Genomic DNA, 21,963 nt, shown 5'->3' on the forward strand with positions numbered 1-21,963 from the left:
GCTGAATGCCAATCATTTTGCCTTTACTTTTTCAGCCACCTCTTTGGAAAATCCTACTGGTTTCTATTTCATCATACTTTTATTTACTTTCCTAACAAGATGATGTGTTGCCCTTACTATAGCTCCTTTCAGTTTGCTGCACTGTTGATTTACTTCACAAAGAATTTCCCACTCTGCCAGCCTTTCCTTAAGGTACACCTCAATTTTTAAAAAGCTGGTGCTCCTGAAGTCCAGCACTCAACTTTTGCATGAGTTTTCTCAGCTTTAGATTTCATACTGCACCATTCCTTCTGATGATCAGCAGAGTTCAGATGATCACTTTCCTGGTCATTACAAACACGTTTGTCTTGCTTAAATGGAATCCAAAGACTCTTTATTTCTGATTCAGCTCTGACTGAATTAGCTGAATGCCGCCTGCCATTCTCCAGCACTAAAAATGCTTCAGTCATATTGTCCAGGCTGGTTAAAGAATCCAGAAGGCTGGATCTTGAGTTTTATAATAAATTTGTGTTCTTTTGTGCGCTGTAGCATCATTAAAAAAAAATCTATGATGGCAGTACATCCAATTTTTAGCTGGACAAATGGTCACTGTGAGGCCAATATTCAGACTACAGTTTGATGGATAACTGAAAAGTTATCCTTCTAAATGGCAAAGCAGCCATATTTGAAGCCATATGCTGCATAACTTGGGGATGGGCCGGAGGCATTTCAGGGCAGGCCAGAGTTAGCCGCATAAGTTATGTGGCTAACTCCAAGATTCAGAGTTAGCCGATTAACCTGTGCCCTAACGTTAGCTTGATATCTCCCAGTTAAGTTAGCCGTGGCTGAATATGGACCCTTGTGTCTTTTACAAATTTCAGAAGAAAAATCCCAAACATTTCTGTGCATAACTGAATGGATCTAATTGTGTGTAGATAGTTTTGGTGGGATAATTTTCAAAAGGGTGATTATCCAGAGGTACCTGCACCACAGACCATGAATCAGAAACCTGCTTATAAAACAGCTATTATCCTGTTTGTTCACTGAACAGCCAAAAGATGCTAGTTATATCACTTCATCTTTAAAAGAACAAAATTTTTAATAGCTATTACTAGCATCTACTGTCAGCCTCAACTAGCCTAAAACAAATGTTCGAATGACATGGCTTATCGTTTTGAAAAAATGTATTAAAACACTATTCTGTTTAAGTAATCTGAGCCAAGTATAAATTAAAAAAAAAACTACTTATGCAAAATATCTGCAGTGTAATCATAAGCACAGACATTTATTTGCAAATATCTACTAATAAGATCAAATGTTTGGTAGCATACCTGCCACAAAAATAGCAGAAACATAGGGATAGGCCAAACAACTGTGAAATATTGTTAAGATGACTACACTCGACAAGATAAAATAAACTGTGAAGCATTTTGCTGTTACTGTACCTACCTTTTAGAAGAAAGATGTACTGAGACTTGTACAGTTTCAAACGCACACATCACAAGAACAATAGGGATCAGGATCTGTTTAAAAACAAAACTGTATTATGAGTAATGGAAACACTTGTAGGGTAGTCTCGAGAGCATGCTGCTGGAATCTGCTTTCTAAATTCTCTTTGGGACCATTTACTAAGCTGTGTTGAAACAATGCATTTATGAGCCATTTTAAAGCAAGCTATTTCCAATGGGATTTATTAAACTACGGCAAGTGATTATCACAGCTTAGTACATCCAGCATTCCCATGGCTGGGAATGAATGGACATAATCAGTAGCGGTGATGTCTGCATATTCCCGGCTGCAGGAATGCATGTTAATGGGAATTTAGAAAAGGATTGCTAATTCTGAGTGACTCCTCCAAAGTAGTCTACCCCAATCCCTAGAGATCCCATCCATCCCCCACAACAGATAACCCCTGTATGAAACCCTGCCACTTTCTTTAAAACCCAACCCACCCAAATACCAAGAAAAATCCCCCCCACACCATGCATAGGACCCTCTAGGTCCATTTCTCCCCTGAACCCTCCTTGCCTGGGGGCAGCATCAAAGATGTCTCTGGGCAGAAGTGATGCCCAACCACTCCTGCCTTGCTGGCACCAAATTTCAAAATGGCACTGGCTGACCCAAGGCTCCTCTGTGTTTTGTTTAATAAAAGAATCAGTCATTAAACACAGATGATGTAACAAGTCATTCAGCTGGTTACAATATGTGGCTGCAGCTGGGATGTATCCTTAAGAGTGTGGCTAGAATAAATGGGAAGATTGGATGGCTTGGTTGTCATTTATTTATTTCATGATGCTTCATTTTATATACCTTTGAAATGTTTTTCAGTTTTTTATTTTATAAATCTGAAAGCACTAGAGGCCTACTGTGCCACACTGACATATGTTTATAGTTTAGATGGTTATGGAAACTCAGCGTGATCAGTCAGTCCTGATGCTTTAATCTTTTTACTATTGCTGTTGTAACATAAAGAAACATGAAAGTCAGCACCTTGAAAAATTGGTAACCAATTAGTGTAAAATTTAACTACAAAATGTTAAAAATATATATATTCATAAGATCATAAGAAAGGACATGCTGGGTCAGAACAAGGTCAATCTAGCCCAGCATCCTGTCTCTGACAGTGGCCAATCAGGTCACAAGTACCTAGCAGATCCCATAAAGAAAATCTAATTTATGTTACTCCCAGGGATAGCAACAGCTTTCCTTAAGTCTACCTGGCTAACAACATGTTACTGACTTTTCCTCTAGGAAAAGTATCATCACTTGGCTCTCCTAATTTTTGCTCATTTTTCTCTGTAATGAAGCAAATGGTATGAAAACAGAACATTGTTTGCATACTTTGTTGCTGCATCATGATTGTACATATATACCAATTATTCCTATTCTACCAAACTTAAAGCCATATCAGATAACAGCAACTGTGACAAGAGTTTGGGTTTATGTAGTGCATTAAGTTCAGACTGAATCCCAGTCCACTTTAAAACTGATACTGTAATAATTCAGCAATATCAGTTTGTTAATTTATGTGTTCCTGGAATGTAATAAAATATGGCACACCATGAAACTCTACTAGGAGTAAGTGCCATCATCAATTCAATAACGTTTGTAAGTACAGAATAAAAACAAATGAGATGCCCATCAAATATACTAAAAACTTTGACATGGAGTCTTAGCAAGCCCTGGTGTGACCCATTTTCTTCAGTTCTTTATTTGCAAGTGAACATGCACACATAGGAACCTCCCCTTATGAGGATAATTTTCCAAGGAGCTTCTGTGGGTAAAAACAGGGCTTTATGTGCAGAAAGCAGAGTTGCTTACCTGTAACAGGTGTTCTCCAAGGACAGCAGGATGTTAGTGCTCACACATGGGCGACATCATCCGATGGAGCCCGGCAAGGGAAACTTTGACAGATACACTGAGCATGCCTAGCATGCTGCTAACCACGCGTCCAAGCAGGGGTCCCTCTTCAGTCTTATAATGTAGAGTTTGCGAAAAATAAAATAACAAACCGAGAGGAAAAAACCCAACACTGTGGGTTGGTGGCGGGTTCTGTGAGGACTAACATCCTGCTGCTCTTGGAGAAAGCAACAGATCATATCAAGCCTATTCTATATCAATTTCACTGGGTCTCAGTAGAAAGCAAGTTAAAATTTAAAAATTTCTGCTTTGTATCCCAACTTCTCTCCCCTAATACACCCTCATGAGAACTCTAATCCACTGAAATGGCTCTTCTTTCTTCTTTTCCGCTGACCACCACCAGAATGCCTTGCATGAGAGATCCTGCACTTTTAGCTGTTATGCACCCAAAGATTTTGAACAAAGTACTACCAACCCTATGTCTGAAGCCATGCTGACTTAGTTCAGGGAAAAAGCTGATACACGGCCTTTCAGCCACATCTTTGGTCCAAAATCCTCCACACCTGACGAGGGACCATGTTATATACAACATGGACACAACAGGGTCATGACATTATTCACAAATGGGTTTCCTATGCTGGATCCCAATGCTATGCTATTTCCAAATTCTGATTCATCTGAAAGCTATTCTAATTCTGCTGTTCATTTATTTATTGTAATCTGCCTTGAGACCAACTTTGGGAAAAGGTGGAATATTAAATGTTCATACGCAAATAAAACAACAATAAATACTTTGTGTTCGAAAATCATCTTGTTGTGTGTGGGCTTAAAAGTATGTGCCCAACACTGCATTTAGGCTCCCTCTTGAAAATTTACTCATGTTATCTTGAAGTCAGGCTTTGTATGCCTACTGCAAAAGTAAGCTTGAATAAAAAATGGTAAATAGCACTTATTCTTAGAGAGGATAATTTTAAAACTATGCACGTCTGGGAAAAGTCTACACATCTTTTCTACATGGCCTTTACCCTGATTTTCAAAGCAAATTTATGTGCATACGTTTTGAAAATGCAGGATAATTGCCCTGGGGTATGCACAGAACGACTTGCACAAAGCTATACCTCCTCTTCAGAGGGTGTAACTTGCACAGATTAATTTATGGGCAGACTGACTTCTTAAAATTAAACAGTATGCAAATAAATCCCACTTACATTCCCCTTGGGATCCCCTTTCCCCAATTTGTGTAACACTATGAGGGTAATCAGGCTACACATGGACTTTTAGATGCACAAAGGTCTGGGCTATTTTCTAACAGCCATTCACGTGTGTAAAACCCATTTTTTTTTTTGCATGGAAATGTCTCTGAAAGTTCAGCTTTATATGACAACAATGAGGTAGAACTGCTCACCTTCCACATCATCAGGGCTCCCATTACAAAAGGGCTGAACACAGTCAGAAAGCAATAAACAGATCCTGGGTCAAAACTGGGAAGGAAAAATTAAATCACTATACAGAATTGATCAAAATGTATATTTATTATTTGATTTTGATATATATATTCCAGGGAAATGATGGGTTTCATGACAAGTTAGTTTTTTTAACTTCAGCTACAGAATGGGAAACATAGACCTGCTCACTGGATGTAATTTACTTCGATTCGGGACCTAGAAATATTTACTTCTAAAAAGTACTTGTCATGTGCTTGGCAAAGAAACAAATTCACATCCTAGGTTAATAAAACACGGCTCAAAGGCCTTGCTTATCTCAGAGGATCCATAGTTGTTAAAGTGGAGAAAGCAGAAAGCATGACCTAGCAAAACATAATTAAGTATTCAATGCATTATACGCACCTGATCCAACAATGGGTGTATAATGAAGAGGTTAATATGAAATAAGTCCTAGCATTTAACACAAGCATCCATGTGGCTGAGTTAGCTGACAGGCTGCAATAGTAGAATCGACTAGCAGCTGGGTCTGTCTGGCAAGTTGTATGTTCTGTAATAACTAAAGTCCTAGTCCTAGGAAATGTCTGTCTGGCAGGCTACACAAGGGGCCTGGGAGGCTCATGAGTAATGGTATCTATTTATATCAGAATGTGATAAGAGAATCAATCTAACAGCTGGGGCTGTCTTGTAGGTTGCAAGTTCAGTAATAATTGTTTTACACATTAAGTATTAAATGTTTAGCTTTTGTTAATCACCTTGATTGATGCCTATAGGGAAAGGTGGTCTATTTGGTTAGGTGTCCTAAGATGCTGGATGTTTAGGAAATGGCCACGCTAGTATTGCTGTCCTTCACTGTAGCATTTCTCTCTTTTTATTAAGTGTCTACTCTTAGTATCCAGCTCTGAGATTGTATTAATTCTACATTATTACCAACAAAATGATGCCAGCAAGATTACCTGTTAATAGAGGCTATGTTTCCAGTACCAAAAAACGCAGTCACTATGAAGAAAACCTAAAAGTTCGTTAAAGAAATTGCAATTTAAATTGAGGTGAACAATTTGGGGAAAAAAAAGAATAGCTTAGGGTTAGAGCTCTGCGTATTACGAGATGAAAATCAAATAAGTGCAACTCAACAGTGAGCAAGATAGATAAAATTGTGAGAAACAGTTCACTGCCAGGAAACCACTGGACTGGTAATGCCCTACCGAAATTATGACTTTATAGAAAGTGCAGATCCTGACATATTAGGCCTCCGCTGCAACTGAAATAGGGTCTTTCTCAATGAAGGCAATTTTCAAAGACTTTTATGTGAGTAAACAGCAATTGGCCTGCCTGGAAAGTGCCCTCCTTAAAAGGGAGAATATAAATTAATAATAATAAAGAGACAATGTGCATGCTTTCAGCTGCACTAAGTAAAGGGCTTTTTACATTCCTTTAGGCATGTTTAGGTCTGGGAAGTAAAGAGTACACATTTTCAAAAGTACCTGTGTTATTAGATTCCTTACCTCCCCCACCCCATTCCGTAGCCTGCAGGAATAGCAGGTGCAAAGTACACTGCCGCTTTTAACGAATGTATGTTACACTAGCTACACGTGTAGCTTCCCTTTGAAGATGAGCTACAAAATACCCACAGCAAAAGTACCTGCCTACTGTGGCAACGATGTAGGGTATTCAAAATTGCACCTTCCCCTCCCCCCACAGCGAATAAGAAAGCTGAAAAAGTATTTAATGGTTTTATCTGTCATAAGATGAAATCTATGGGCCCACAGAATGCAACACCATCACCAGTCACTACGCACTACTGTTCTATAAGATGTGCAAGTAGACAGTACAATCAACAAAGTACAGAAAAGACCATTTGTAAAAACGCCACTGAGGAAGCAGATTTATTCCAATCTATGTAAAATTACTGATGACTCAGATTATTAGAACACAAGAGAAGAAAGCACAGCAAAGATACATTTACAGTGAGGCAACCTTCAAGATGGGTGAGCAGGACCGGAGTAGATCAGGATCCTCTACACACAGCGCAGGAAAGATGAAGGTCAGAGGGAATGATTTCAGTTTAAAGTTATAATACAAGCTGCATCAAATTCTGATCTCGATTTGCTGGAGAAGAACTGAGATTGCCCTTTTATTTGAAAATGTGAAACATTCTGAACAAATTCCCCTAGTTGGCTGCCATTTCCAAGCTGACTTGCACTTGATCAACAAGAATTCCACACTGTCTAACTGCCTAACAATCTTCTTAACAGCTTTAAATGAGGTGAGCAGGTTAAAATATATTGGGGCCGATGCAATAATCTTTGCGGAAAGCGGGCGCTGACTTTTCAGTGCCCACTTTCTTAACGCACACATGGCGCCCGCAAAGGGGGGCGCCATGCAATATGTAAATTAGGGGGGTCACGCTAGGAAGGAGACACTAGGGTCGCTTGCGCAACCTTAGTGCCTCCTTGCTAACGCGACCCGCCGTGGCTGCCGGTTATTAAGACAGACGCCAGTAAACTTGGCCTCGGTTTTCATAACCTGCCTATCTGCCAGTAATGAAAATGGCCACTGAGTTTTTTCTGCTTTTCTGTACTTCTTTTCAATGCGCTCAGCTATTAACGCCTGCTCCAGGCAGGCGTTAAATCTGAGTGATAAATGTGCGTCTGAGAAGTACATTTATCTTTTTGCATTTGGAGTGAATGAGTAATAGCCTCATTGACATGCATTTGCATGTGATGAATGCTCATTCACTCCGGGTTGGACGCTCGTTAAACAGGCGCTAATCCCCCTATTGGATTAGGGGGTAGATTAGCGCCTATTTAACCCACGTCCGACTGCGGGTTAAACAGTGTGCTCGGCTGACGGGATGAAGACGGGAGATGGGATGAAGCTCTTACTGCAAAAATCAGCTGAATAGGGCAGAAAAGATATCCAAGAAGAGAAGCAAGCTGAAGGAGAGAAGCTGGAAAGTTATGAGCACAAATGCTCGCAGTCTGGACAATAAAATCCCAGACCTGCAGGCTCTAATAGTTGAGGCGGACTTGAACATTGTTGCTGTTACAGAGATATGGATCAGAGAGTCATGTGATTGGGATACGGCTATCTCAGGCTATAACTTATTAAGGAAGGTCAGAGGGGCCAGGAAAAGGGGAGAAGTAGCATTTTATGTCAAAAACAATATTCAAGCAACTGAATTGCAAGGGACATGGGGTAGAAAAGAAGCATTTTGGGCCATCCTAAAAAATAGGAAGATGGTGCCTCCGTTTTTACTGGTGTGATCTACAGGATTCCAACCTAAATGGATGAACTGGACAGAGAACTTATCAAAGTCATCCAAAGGTGGGAAAGAAGGGAAAATGTTGCTCGTTGGAGATTTTAATCTGCTGGATGTGGATTGGAGTAACCCTTCTGCGGATTCTACCAGAAGTAGAGAGATAGTGGATGCCCTTCAAGAGGCTCTGCTCAAACAAATGGTAATGGAACCCACAAGGGAGGGTGTGATACTTGACCTGAGCTCACAAATGGGGATAATGTCTCAAATGTCTGAGTAGGTTCCCACTTGAGCACCAGTGATCATCAGACGATATGGATTGATATCCCAAATAAGATACAGAGAAGTCACATAAAGACCCAAGTTTTGAATTTCAAAAATAACAACTCTGTCAAAACGGTGATGGTCCTGCAGCAAAAACTAGAAGACTGGGAGATAATGGCTGAGGTGGAATGACAGTGGGTCAAATTAAAAGGAGCTAGTATAAAGGCAACAAATCTATATGTTACAAAGGTAAACAAAAGTAAGAGGAAAAAAAACCAATCTGATTCTCAAAGGAGGTGGCTGAAAAAAATACAGGCTAAAGGAAGTGTTCAATAACATTAAGGATCTGAAAAGGAGGAACACAGGGAAGAATATTTGGTGAAATTGAAGGAGACAAAGAAAGAAATCAGGAAAGCAAAAGGTCAAGCGGAAGAAAGGATTGCCAAAGAGGTAAAGTGAGGAGACAAAACATTTTTCAGATATATCAGAGAAAAAAGGAAGGCCAGAAGTGGTATAGTGAAACTGAAAGGTGATGCGTAGAAATGTGTGGAGAGAGATGAAGAAATGGCAGAAATATTAAACAAATACTTCAGCTCAGTGTTCCTTAACAAGACCCTGGAGAAGGATCATTGTTGATAGGCAAGACCATAGATGGGAAAATATTTCTTCATAGAGAGGGTAGTGGATAACTGGAATGCCCTTCTGGAGAAGGTGGTGAAAAGAAAAAACAGTCAGCATGGGAAAAACATATTGTGGATCCCTAAAGGCTAGAGGATGGAAATAAAGAAAAGGGTGCATGAAGGTAGCTTCTTGGTGTGGCAGTTACTACTCTTACCCAAAATGCCTCGATGCTTTTGATACAACTGCAAGATTGCTCTTTGCTTCAATGGCAGGGGGAAAAGGGGAATTGGATTTAGACAACAACCGAGGGACCCGACATTTATGGTCCAGGGAACTGATCTGCATGGGGATAACCGGCAGAGAGCTGCAGTTAATACCCTTAACAGAAGGCAGGGGATTACTACCCTTAACCAATAAGCCTTGATGCTTTTGATGCTACTGCAACATTGCTCTCCATTTTGATGGGGGGGGGGGGGGGGGGGAGAAAGAGAAGAGAAATTGAACTCAGACAACAACCAACATGGGCCATGACTTTTACGGTCTGGGGTACTGATATGCAGACACAAGGGGAAAAGCACAGGACTGCTTCTATGGCCACGTCATTAAGCAAAGCATGTTGAGCAGCACTGTCTAGTTCATCACCCAATAAAAATGTTGCTAGCAGTAAATTTTTATGGGTTATCATAAGGCTTATGTATAACTGCACGAGTGGCAGTTGATGCCTTTAAGAGAAACAAGGGGATAACCTGCATGGCATGGCAGATACTACCAGAAGATGACTGCTGGGCAAGACTGGATGGACCATTTGGTCCTTTTCTGCTGTCATTACTATATTACTATATGTTTGCACTTTTTAATCACTCACTGGCGTGCATATTTCAGTGAATAATAGGAGCATGCAGTGCAAAAAATATTTTAAATTTTGTTTCCATTTAACTATGGTTTTGCTTCATTTAGTGCACGCTCTATGCCTTCGGGTAGAAAATTAAGGGCCATATTTACTAAAAGGTGATGCAAGTTAATGCACATAATCTACAGCTTCCATTAATTGCAATGGGACCTATTTACTAACCGTACTCGTTAAGATGTGCAATATGCATGAACACGTTTTTGCATTCTAGTATATATGGCCTTAAATAAATGACAGGACATGTCCCTTTTGTTAGTCATTCTGCTACCAGTGGAACAGGCTGCATTCTTTTTCTGTGACACCTTCAGGTAATTCATTGGTGAAGCAAATATTTGAAAAAGCAAAACAAAAAAAAAAGAAGAAAAACTTGAGCTTCAAAGTTATTGATGCTATGCAGGAGGAAAGCAAAAGCATTTGCTAAAAACTTAACTTATTCTAAAAGAAATCCAAGTTTAAAAATATCTGACACTCTTAAAAGCATTTTTCATTCTTAAAAATATTTCTCAGTGTGCTGCCATACAGAGATCTTCTGCTTCCCTGGCTGGGGATGTCACCGAGACAGATTTCACAGCTCCTAAGTGGTGGATGGGAGAAAGTCCCACTCCTTACGCAACAGTGACACCTAGTGGCCAGATCCGAGGCTCAAAGGGGCTGATGGGTTTGTACGCGCGTTTCACCGCGCAAAGCCCTATATGGATATGTAATAAGGGTTTTGTGCGTGGGAAAAAAGCATGTACAAATGTGCTTACTGACCCGTGGTTTTTTTCCTGTGCGTGTGCATGATAATAACATGCAAAGGAGGCAATTATCTATCCATGGGTAATACAGGGAGCTGCGCTAGCTGGGAGATTGGGTTAGTGTGGGTTTTTAGCACCTGAGTAAGGGCAGGAGTTAAGTGAAAGCGCCGGTGTGGAGATGCTTTTTTTGATGCTTTACAGGGCAGCCAATTGGTGGCCGGAACTGGTAGACGGAAGGCCGGCTTCTCAATGAGGCAGAGTCGCCGATCTGCATTTCACACTCTCAATGGTGGCTGTAGTCCGATCATGAGGGGGTTAGATATTGCTCTACCCAACTTCACATCAACTTCCAGATGACTAATTTATTCATTTTTTCAAAAAAGAAAGACTTTCGCCCTGAGAATCAATCGTGGGTGTTCACACGCTGAAAGGTGTCCGCGTGGTCTTCTGCAGGGATGTCTGTGCGATTCACTACATAGGGCCATAAGCGTGCTTTTCTGTGCACATTATGGCATGTTTGGTGTGTGCGGATTTTATGCGCAGATATATAATTAGCATATGCGGTCGTTATTACATCCTGCACTGCTGCTGGTTTTTGACGTGTGTGAACAAAAAATACGCGCAGAAAAATCAGCTCAGGTTTTATTATATCAGCCTGAAAGAGGGCTATGGTGATAAAATTCAGTTTCTAAAAATAAGACCTGTAGGATCCCTACATGAGGCGGTCCCTAATCCACACTTCAAATGGGTTCCGTTTACTTCTTAAAATAAATTTTATTAGACATTCAGGCACTATGAAATAAGAACAGATTACCAAGGGTTGACCGAATGGCTCAGTGGCAAGTGCTATGCATTTCCATGTGGAAGAGGTACTCGGTTGATTCTCAGATTAGGTCTCCCGCATCTCAAGGCAACATTTGCAGCTCTTGAGGGTTGGGAAGGGAGTCATGGTGATCAACAAGAGGGACACCTGCTGGCTGGATTTAGATTCCATGATACAGGATTCTTTGGGAGGGGGAGAGAGCAGGGGAAGGTAAGAGAGGGGGAGGGGAGGTGTGAGATAGAGCAGGAGGGTGAGCAGAAGGGTGTGAGAGAGAGCATTTGAGGTGGGGTGGGGTGTTTGAGTGTGGGTGCCAGAGAGAGGGAGCCTATATGAGGAGATTGTGAAGGAGTGTGTATGTGTGAGAGATTGGGAGCTTGTGTGTATGAAAAAGGGATCCTGTGATTGTGAGGGTGCTAGCCTGTGTGAAGGGTTTGTGTATGTGTGAGACAGAACCTGTGTGAAAGGGTGCATGAGAGAGACACATAGGTAGCCTGTGTGAGGGTGTATGTGAAAGAGAGAAAGGGAGCTTGTGTGGGTGTTAATGCAAGATAGATGGACCTTGTATGAGGGGATGTGTGTGTGCGAGAGAGTAAGGGAGCCTGTATGAGGGTGTGTGTATGTGCACTAGAGAGAGGAAGGATGTGTGTGAGAGAGGGAGCCTGTGTGAGAGGCAGAACTGAGAACAGGGTCAAACTCTGGGACTGGTGATAGAGTGGAAGGGGTTGAGCCTAGAGGTGGAGGGGAGAGATACTGGCATGTGGAAGAGTTGGGGCCTGAGAGGGCAAAGTGGCCAGGGGAGTAGGGAGAGCGAGTAGGACACTTACAGTGAATTTCTAGGGAAATTCTGCTCAAAATATGTACAATTCTGCATCTCTAAGTAATAACTTTTTCTGTATTAATTTAAAATGTAATTACTTAGACTGCCATGTAAATTGTGTTGTTTTGACCAGTATAAAAATTGCAGAATTTTGCAGAATTTAAAATGTTTTTGCACAGAACTCCCCCAGCAGTAAATGCCTTCCCAGTGACTGCTGCTGAAATAAGCAGCCTGGTATTCATTCCATACCAGTTTTGTTTTTTAATTTTAACCAGAGGGCAAAACTTCTAGTACCAATGCAACTTAAAAAAATAAAACCAGTGTACAGTGCCCTGAGAGAACTAAATTCCTTCTTTCAGTTTTACATCTGTTCCACAAAATTATCAGGATGCCATTTGCTCTCCTTTATGACACAGCAGTGGAATAATATTCCACTTTTCATGAGTTCTTGCAGTTTTCTCGCTAACTATGCAGACAAGCTAAGAATATTTTAGGAGCTCTGCTTAATGCATGCCTTGTATTGATGTGTCTGATCAACTGATTGTACTGCACTTTAAATTTCTCTAAGCAGAGCACCTGAATAACAACAAAGACATGCAAGAGAATGTAAACTGGTGTGCTAAATACGTTCTCTATGGAACTCCTAATTCAGACACAAACAAACGACATATAAGTTTAAATTCTATGAAGCAATATTAAGGAGGCAATAACTGCACTGCTGCAAAGTCCAAAGTTACTTTGGACCAATTTTCAAAAGAAAAGGCCACAAATACTTTTATTTTGAAAATTATCCCAGGGAAAAAGTACCCACAAAAAGTTGCACCTCTTTTTCTGGGGATACTTTTACTGACCAAAATGACATGCCTAGTTGTGAAAATTCAAAATACTCTTTGACCTAACCCCACCTCGGGAATGCCTCCACTACAAAGCGAGTAAAAGAATGCATCTTGTGAAATTACATGCATGCATTTATCTGCATACAGGGTAGACAATTTCAGACAAGTGATTTATACAATGAACACATGACCACCACATAACTAAATTAGACATATTCTGCATCCTCAAGAACCCCCTAATCCCCAGCAACAGGTGCAGGGAAGAACTAGGACATTTCCCCATACAACTCACCATACAAAAAAGATATTCTGATTCTGGTGTCTTCTCAACAACAGCAACACAAACTCTCTCTACTACCAGCTGCATTGCAAAACACTTTTAAGGGTGGAAATCCATTTAAAAATTGCCCTGTAAGTATCTGACAAACTAGGAAGGCAATGTACCAAACTGCACTGATGTTCACAATAGTGTTAATGCAGGTTAGAAGCATCATTACCATGTGTTATGCTGATTGAGATTGTTATCTGTGCTTCTAACATGTTAAAATTAGCTATTGGGAACAGTGGAAAATGTATGCAAAATCGGTAATGAGCTGGAGTTATGTAAATAAGCTCATTACATATTAACACAGTGAAATAGCATGCATTAAAATGTGCCTATGATAACATAGACCTATTTCCGTGAGATAATTAATTTTTTTGCATTAATGTGCAAACACACAGTTTTCTCCAAACTGATTAGCCTATCTTCCACGTAAGATAATTAACATGCATTAGCTGCCTCTGTTACTGCACTTTAGTACATTGGCCTCCAAGACTGGCTCAGGAGTAGCATTAAAATACTCCCAGACTTAAAAAATATTTTAAACCACTAAACTCAGATACAAGAACACTGTTACATTTGGCGGCTCATGCAGCATTCCCGTGAGCCATTGCACTCACCCCAAGATGTTCTCACCAGCTGATAACGCCGCTGACTGTCCCACATGGCATGCATGCCGCCATCTCCCCTTCTTCTGTTGCGCTGCGCTGCTCTGTAGTTGTGCACGCGCAACACTCTGAGCCTTAAAGGCCCCATGGCGGGAAACCTCAACTTCGGCATCTCTTGATGACATCAGGTGGCTGGGTATTTAAACCTATCTGCAACTCCAGCAATTCACCTCAGCACCGGGTCTCCTGCCTTGTGAGCAGTACGTGTGGTCTCAGCGTGTTTCTGCATTCTCCTCTTATCTCAGCCTTGCCTTGCCCAGCCTGCCTCGTCCAGCTTTTCCTTGACTAGCCCGTCTCAGCTCCTTGTTCCAGTGTCTTTTCATGTGTCCTCATCTACTCCTGGTCCTGACCGCTTGCATTGGACCTGATCACTCTTGCCTGCAGCCTGGACCATACCTCTGCCATTGACATGGACCATACCTCTTACATTGACATGGACCTGGCCATTGACATGGACCTTACCTCTTATACTGACATGGATATGACCTCTTGCATTGGACCTGACTACACTTGTCTGCTGCCTGTCCTGACCCCAGCATGCCCTGGGATTCTTGCTTCCTCTACTGCCTTAGGGACCCATCTAAGTTCTGTTGGCCGCCAGAACCCAAGGGCTCAACTTGTGGGGTGGCGGCTGGTATAGGTGAAGCTCCAGACTGTCCCGCTTCAGGGCCCGTTTGCCAGCTGTCAGCATAGGACTTGTGAGCTTGCCTATGAGGCAGCGTTAACTACGCCACAGCACCAAGGGCTTACTTCCACTCATCACAAACAAGACAACAGGATTCAATAATCATCTCATTTTAAACTAATAATATGTCTGACCAGCTGCTTAACAATTTCCTTTATCTAGCAAAAAAAAAAAAAAAAAAAAAAAAGGTCTTTACTTAAATTACTGGGAACATCTTAGTAAAAACTGATTTTATAACCAGTGAATATCATACTGTAACTTTCAAAACCTGTTTCTTTAAAAATTTTCAGATTTCTTGAAATTTAACATATCTTCAAAAGATATCCGAATAAGTAGCGCAAAGAAAGTTAAAAAAAAAAACAGGGTCCTGTAGCCCGATTTCCTCCCAACTCACATCAACAAATAGTAAAGAGGGAATAGGAGACTTACAACCCCCACCCCACATCACTTTCTATATAGATAAAATTCTCCTTTCCTGGTTTGTTCTTCTCCTCCGCTATTCAGGCTCTCCCACCGTCATGACAAAGACACCTTGCAATGCCCCCCCCCCCCCCCCCCCCCCCCCCCCCCCCCGAACCTGTAAAAACCTCATTGGGAGTGGGTCCAAACTTACCTGCTCCCAGCGGCGACCAGCGTACCCTCTACCAAAACTGTGCTGGAAGCGTAATCTACAGTCTGTTTATGCTTACAGCGTTACTTCTAGTCAGTCCCGGTTTGATCCAGGGCTCATCACTGACCTCCCTGCCCAACTACCCCTGACCTCCTCTTCCCCACCCACACTCCCTCTCTCCCTTGTCCTGCATCCCCAACCTCTTTTCCTCCACCCCCCCCCCCCCCCACCAGGTGAAGAGAGCATCACTTCCAGGCCCAGCAGGGGAAGATAAAGTTGGTGCCCTGTCGGGCCCAGAAGAGCAGGAGTTGGCAATGTCTCTCTCTGATCTGGGAGAAGGAGGAAACAGCCTCCCATTGGGCCAGAAAGAGGAGAAGGGAGTGAGAGGAGCCTACTGTCAGGCCCGATAAAGGAAAAGTCAGTTCCCCTCTTTGCCTCAATTTTTTTTTGGGCCAGAGGCTCTTTAAGGTAATATCGGTCCTTGAGGTTGGGGCCAGCATTGTTTTAAGGGCTGCTAAGTGTATTTTTTGGTCCCGTTATACACTACCCCCAACAATAATGGGACCCTCCTGTGATAAAACATTGCAGCTGAGTGCATCTAGGGATGTCAGGAACTTGGCACGCTTTTGAAAACTGACCACTTAATGGTTTATCACTTAAGTATTTAAAAATACATCACAAATTCAAACCTTGTTTTCTGAGTTTGGAGTCATCAGTTTTACGAGATAGTAATCTGGGAATTATCCTTAAAACAAAGTTAAACTTAAAGCAATCAAGAAAAAGGAACGGTTAACTCTGATCCTCAAAGAAGCAAACATCCAGTTTTCAAGCTATCCACAATGATTACGCTTGGGATATATTTGCACATATTTGGTCTTAAAACCAGATTAATTTGCATAGTTTGATTATCCTGAAAACCAGTCCTATTTGTAACTCACTTGGCCAAGAGTTGGTCATCTTTGATGTAATAGGATAAAATATATTCTGTATAAAACATGCACGGAAATAAATTTGTAGTCATGCACTGAAGAAATAAAACAGCTAAGGGTATGCATTTCAGCTTTTGCAACTGGTAAAATGGATAAAGAGGGTTGATGTTTCTTCTTCCTGATTTATGCAATATGCTGATGAACATTTAAATATTTCAACTGCATTCTGAGATCTCCAGTCTTTTTTTTTTAAAGACTCCAATTTGCCTATTTCAACACATAAAAGGATACAAAGAAAAAAGACCGCCGGATGTCATCTAGGGAGAGCTGTCGAAACTGAGTTATATCAGTACTATAGGAGAAGTCGAAACTGGTGAGCTGTGAAGGAGGCAGGAGAAAATCAATACACGGTGTCAGCTGCTTCTCCTTAACATGAAGAAATAAGCCTTCAGCACGGTAGGGAAGGGAGAGTTAGGTACACCACTCTGAACAACAAGAATAAAATGACTACTTCCTTTTGTTCATTTTTGAAAACTCACAATGAAACATTTTCTGCAATCTAACATTATATTAAGGAAAGCTACGAGAAGGGAGGTGAATATGTATCCTTAAAAAATGAAACCCAGCCGAAGCGATACTGCAACAAATGGAAACTCTACTAGCCTTTGCTTCACAAAATATTAGTTTTCGTTTTTATTAATAAAATTTTTCTATAGTTCTGATTAACATACCACAGCACATATATGAATTAATAAGTCAATATGGGAATATAATAAATAACAGGCAGGGAAAGATAAGAAGGAGTTCCTCGTCAACCAACACATTTACTAGGTGGAAATGTTGACATGCAAGGGGTGCAGTTATGGATTCTGGTCATTTGTCTATTGATCTACTGGATAAAAAGCCAAATCATTGAATATGGCTACTTCTACTGCTATCAATGGTGTGGGATGAAGCATCAGCTTATGAATTAAAGCCTTGAGTGTATTGCATTTCCCTAGTAAGTGATGTCAATGAAAGCCTGATACCATGTCTACCATGACGCAGCATAATGTAGCTCGTTCCAACCACAGGGCAACTTGCCTCTTGGTCCTCATTTTCTATCTCACATAAATGTTTACTACTCCCTTACACTCCCTATACCTGAAATTCACTGATGTTTTCCCATGTTTTTATGATGCTAAAATAAATTTAAAACCCCCCCACTTCCTTTTTGTTATAGTATTTCATCTTTGAAAACTATAAATTGACTTCTTACCCATTACCGAGTGCCAGCTATTGTTTGTTTCTTGAAATGAATGCTATCCTCTCTCAGATCTGCCTATGTAGCCAACTTGGCTGCTCTTACCGTAAAACAAAGCAGAGAAAAGCAATAATTTCAAAGTACAAACAACCAGCAAAGGGACATGAAGCACAGTTATGATACTAAAGTAAAATCTGAGAAGGTCAATTTACATTTGCTTATAATGCTTATAGAGGAAGCAGAAATGATTTTAACTCATTACAAATGTATTTCATACTGTATATTTCATATAAAATCAGAAGCCTTTACAACTAGGCAATGGCATAAAAGAAATGCAATGCATCAATATACCTGAACAGAGTGGGCAAGATTAGCATTTGAAAGCAGAGAAAAAGTTAAACTTTTCAGATAGCATATCAAAAATGAGAATGAGCTGGTGAGATGAAGGGACTAAATAGGCCATGCCAGACAGAGGGTGCAGCAACAGTGACTAGATTATTTAGCACGGCACAAAACATTTGAACTATTAGAGCAAATGCAACAAGAAGGGCAATGAAAAGAAGGAAGTCAGAGAGATGGGAAGGAGAAAACACATGGAAGATTTTGAAACAAAAAGCACAATTTTGAACTGGACTCTAAAGGGGATAGGGAGTCAGAGAAGCTCTCCGAGTTTTGGGCAACATGATCTTCCATTTTGAAACAGACCAGTCATTTGAGAGTTGGGATGGTGATGATAATGTTACTCGTGTACTTTGAGTTCTCCGGTATGTCTCTGCACTAGGTCATTCAGGATCTGAAGAAATAAGATTGGTTTCAAGTAGTGGTTCTCAACAGGTGTGTCGGGACACACTGGTGAGTTGCGAGGTCCTGGGTGGTGTGTCGCAGGGCCAGCAGGAGGCTGCTCTTTCCTCATCAACCCATGTGAACTGACTTTTCCTTTATCGGGCCTGACAGGAGGCTACTGTCACTCCCTTCTCCTCTTTCTGGCCCAATGGGAGGCTGTTTCCTCCTTCCCCCAGATCAGAGAGAGACACTGCCAACTCCTGCTCTTCTGGGCCTGACAGGACACCAACTTTATCTTCCCCTGCTGGGCCTGGAAGTGATGCTCTCTTCACCTGGTGGGGGAAAGGAGGTTGGGGATGCAGGGCAGGGAGAGAGGGAGTGTAGGAGCTGCTGGGTGGGAAAGAGGGGGGTCGGGGCAAAGTCGAGCAGGGGAGAGATGGGGCACAGGGAAGAGGATGCGGGTGGGAGCTGGAAATGCTGGGCAGGGATGCGAGTGTGAGACGATTGAAAAGGAGTAATTGGGAGAAGTGAGGGATGATGGGGGTATGGAGGGGGAGTTACAGGGTGCAAGATCCAGATGTCAGTTTTGGGAATGTGCATTTCTTCTATCTTTGTACTTTGGTTAGTGTAGGAAGAAACGTATTTCTGTTTCTAGTTCTTCACTTTTACACTGCATGCAGTGGGGCTTTTTGGGGTTTCAATTCTAGTTTTGTCTCTACATTTGTCTTTTGTGGTTCTTTAGTCTGTATTTCTCTGTGTGCCTGAGGTGAGGTATTTTACTAGCATGTAGACACATGTATCAGTCTTATTTGTTGTGTTTTCTCAATAGGACTGCTGCCTTTCCAGATCTATAATTATTGCTTTTTGAGTCCTCGGAGTTAGTGCCTTTATGGCATGGCAGGTTTGCTACACATGTGCCAAATGTATTTTGCAATGCACCTGGTAATAGAGGGAGTTTGTGTTGCTGTTGTTGAGAAGACACCAGAATCAGAATATCTTTTTTGTATGGTGAGTTGTATGGGGAAATGTCCTAGTTCTCTGCCCTACACCTATTGCTGGGGGATTAGGGGCTTCTTGAGGATGCAGAATATGTCTAATTTAGTTCTGTGATGGCCATGTGTTCATTGTGTCACACATGTGAGCATCCTCTGCCAGGTGTGTCATGATAGAAAAAGGGTTGAGAACTACTGGTTTAAAGCGGTGGTTCTCAACCCAGTCCAGGGGGCACACCCAGCCAGTCTAATTTTCAGGATCACCACAATGGAGGCAGGGCATGCAAATGTATCTTTATTCATCATGACTATCCTGAAAACCTGATTGGCTGGGTGTATCCTTAAGACTGGGCTGAGAACCACTGCTATAAATGAGAAGAAATGTCAGTGTGTGAGGTATAAATATGAGCTATCACAAGGCTGAGAAACCATTTATATACTAGAACTGACTTTTATGACTTATAAATGTCTGACATAAGTGGTATTATACAGCCCATGCCTAGTGACTACAAGTATTTTACATATATTATCGTCATGTGACATCTGATTTATACCAACCAAATACATGTTTTGTTTCCCCTAAACAGGGCTCATTTGGAAAGCAAAACTATTAAATTAACCTCCAAGGTCAAATTGAAATGTAATTGGTATGATTCATTTCATTTTAAGTTACTGCAATTTCTTCATCAGTCAAACTGAAGCTGTTATGCTGCTAATGAGTAACGAACTGCAAGACTTGTGAGAGACTTCTTCACAGCTCCCCTGCCAGTGATACGGAACATTCCAACAGGTTTACAGCATACAAGCAGAGACAATATCTTTCTTTCTTGCCTCGCTGCTGTCTTATATCTAAAGATCATAAATATTAGCAGTAATACTTAAAAGAAAATTAGCAGAAATTAATGGACACCCTGCAATGTATGCTCTGATACTATGATGTGCTCAGACATGGCTTAGATATGTTTCTAGATCTAACATGCACATAGTGAATTGTACACACATCTATTGCTCACAAACGGCATGCAGTCCTGGAGCTTCAGTGGCAGAGATGGCGATTTGCAATTTATCTACAGCAAAGGCATAGCATGAATGAATGCAGTTTTAAAATTCCTCAGGCTTCCTATAATTTTAACGTGCCACCTTTTGGCCCTTGGAGAAATGATCTCCAGTTGGGTCAAAGCAGCTTGTAACCTCCTTTTCACAAAAAAAGAAAAACCAGAACAAGACAATGGTGTCAGCTTTTATGTGGTGAGCTAGTAACAAAGCCAATTGCTTGGTAATAGCAGTCTGACAACACCAATATATGAGCTGGCGTTAAATTGATGACCAATGTTAAACTGGTGGCCCAGGCTGCTTATTTATCTCTTTCTCTGAATTAAATTTTTTCAAAATATTTTTTTCTTCAAGATGATAGTCAGAAATGGTAAACGATTATAAAGCAGATCAGACTTCCTCAACTCCTTAGCTGCCTGTGCACTGAGAGGTAGATTTTAAAAGCGTTGCTCGCGCAAAAACAGCCACATACACACGTATGTGGGCCACGCGCGGACAATGCAAATTTTAAGAAGCCGGGAAGGGCACGCATACATGCATGTACGCGCGATCAGAATAAGGAGATGGAAAAGGGGCAGGTCATTGGTGTTCCACAAATTTTGCATAGGCAACGGGTGCATGCTGCCTGCGTAACTTTGCTACTCCTCCTCATGAGGTGCAGGAGCCTGGAGGAGGGGAAGAGAGAGAGAGAGAGACTCTTTTTATATGTACCACTCTAGAGGGGCACTTTGAATCGGGGTGGGTTTTCAGGAGATGAGTTGGGGTTGGGGGGGGGGGTGCTGTATTCAGTGCTAGATGCACTGTACAAATCTACTCCTCTTGTTAGACTTTTCATCACTTATAAAGGCTATAATTCTTTACTGATGTCAATTTTACTATGACTACCCCTGAATGTGTCTGTAACAACACCCCCCCCCCACCCTAACCCCAACCCACCTCCCGAAAACCCACTCCGATTCAAAGTGCCCCTCTAGAGTGGTACATATACAGAGTGTGTCAGAATGGCTCTATCTCTCTGCGTAGAGGCTGGAGAAGTACGCGCGGTGACAGTACTTTAAATGCTACGCGTGGGCTTTATAAAATGAGGAGTATTTCTGCTCGCGCTGCAATACACGCGTTTATGGGCGCACGCGTGTTCCTTTTAAAATTTACCCGGGAAGAAATTATCTATTGCAGTTAAAATTTATCCAATGAGGACTTAAAGCAAAAACAGAAATTATGAGTAAGCAAGGTACTAGAATGTAAAGGCACTCACAGCAGATCTGCCAATGCCTGCTGGGCTTTAGATTTCACATTCTATCGGCACGGCAACAAAGATCAAGAAGAGGAAGCAGATAGGAACAGGAAGAAGGTGCTACCATCCCTGGAAAAATACAAGACGTTCCCTTACCTTCTGCTTATGTGAATTTACAGAGCTTTGCAGTGTTCCTTGCTCTATTTTTATCCACACAAGCATTAAGCATGACAACACAACTGGAAACAGAGCTTCATACCTGCAGAGAAAAACAAATCAGAAAAATAAATTAACAGAATATTTTACTGCAAATAATTTTTCTTTATGGATACGGAAAGCAGAGCGAAACAAGAAAAGGCAGCTTACATCTCCATGTTGTTTGGGAGAAAAGATAAA

General features: G+C 41.4%; 1 protein-coding gene across 1 annotated transcript in view; it reads right to left on the reverse strand.

Annotated features, from left to right (window-relative positions):
* The window catches only part of PIGN (phosphatidylinositol glycan anchor biosynthesis class N), a 535,187-nt gene that overhangs the window by 51,572 nt on the left and 461,652 nt on the right, over positions 1-21,963 (reverse strand). Inside the window, 5 exon segments of the mRNA XM_029590493.1 lie at positions 1,429-1,502; positions 4,745-4,820; positions 5,738-5,793; positions 16,554-16,640; positions 21,724-21,826. Of these exon segments, the coding sequence (XP_029446353.1) occupies positions 1,429-1,502; positions 4,745-4,820; positions 5,738-5,793; positions 16,554-16,640; positions 21,724-21,826 (396 nt within the window).

The sequence above is a fragment of the Rhinatrema bivittatum genome, chromosome 2 (genome assembly GCF_901001135.1).
Source record: "Rhinatrema bivittatum chromosome 2, aRhiBiv1.1, whole genome shotgun sequence".
Classification (NCBI taxonomy): Eukaryota; Metazoa; Chordata; class Amphibia; order Gymnophiona; family Rhinatrematidae; genus Rhinatrema; species Rhinatrema bivittatum.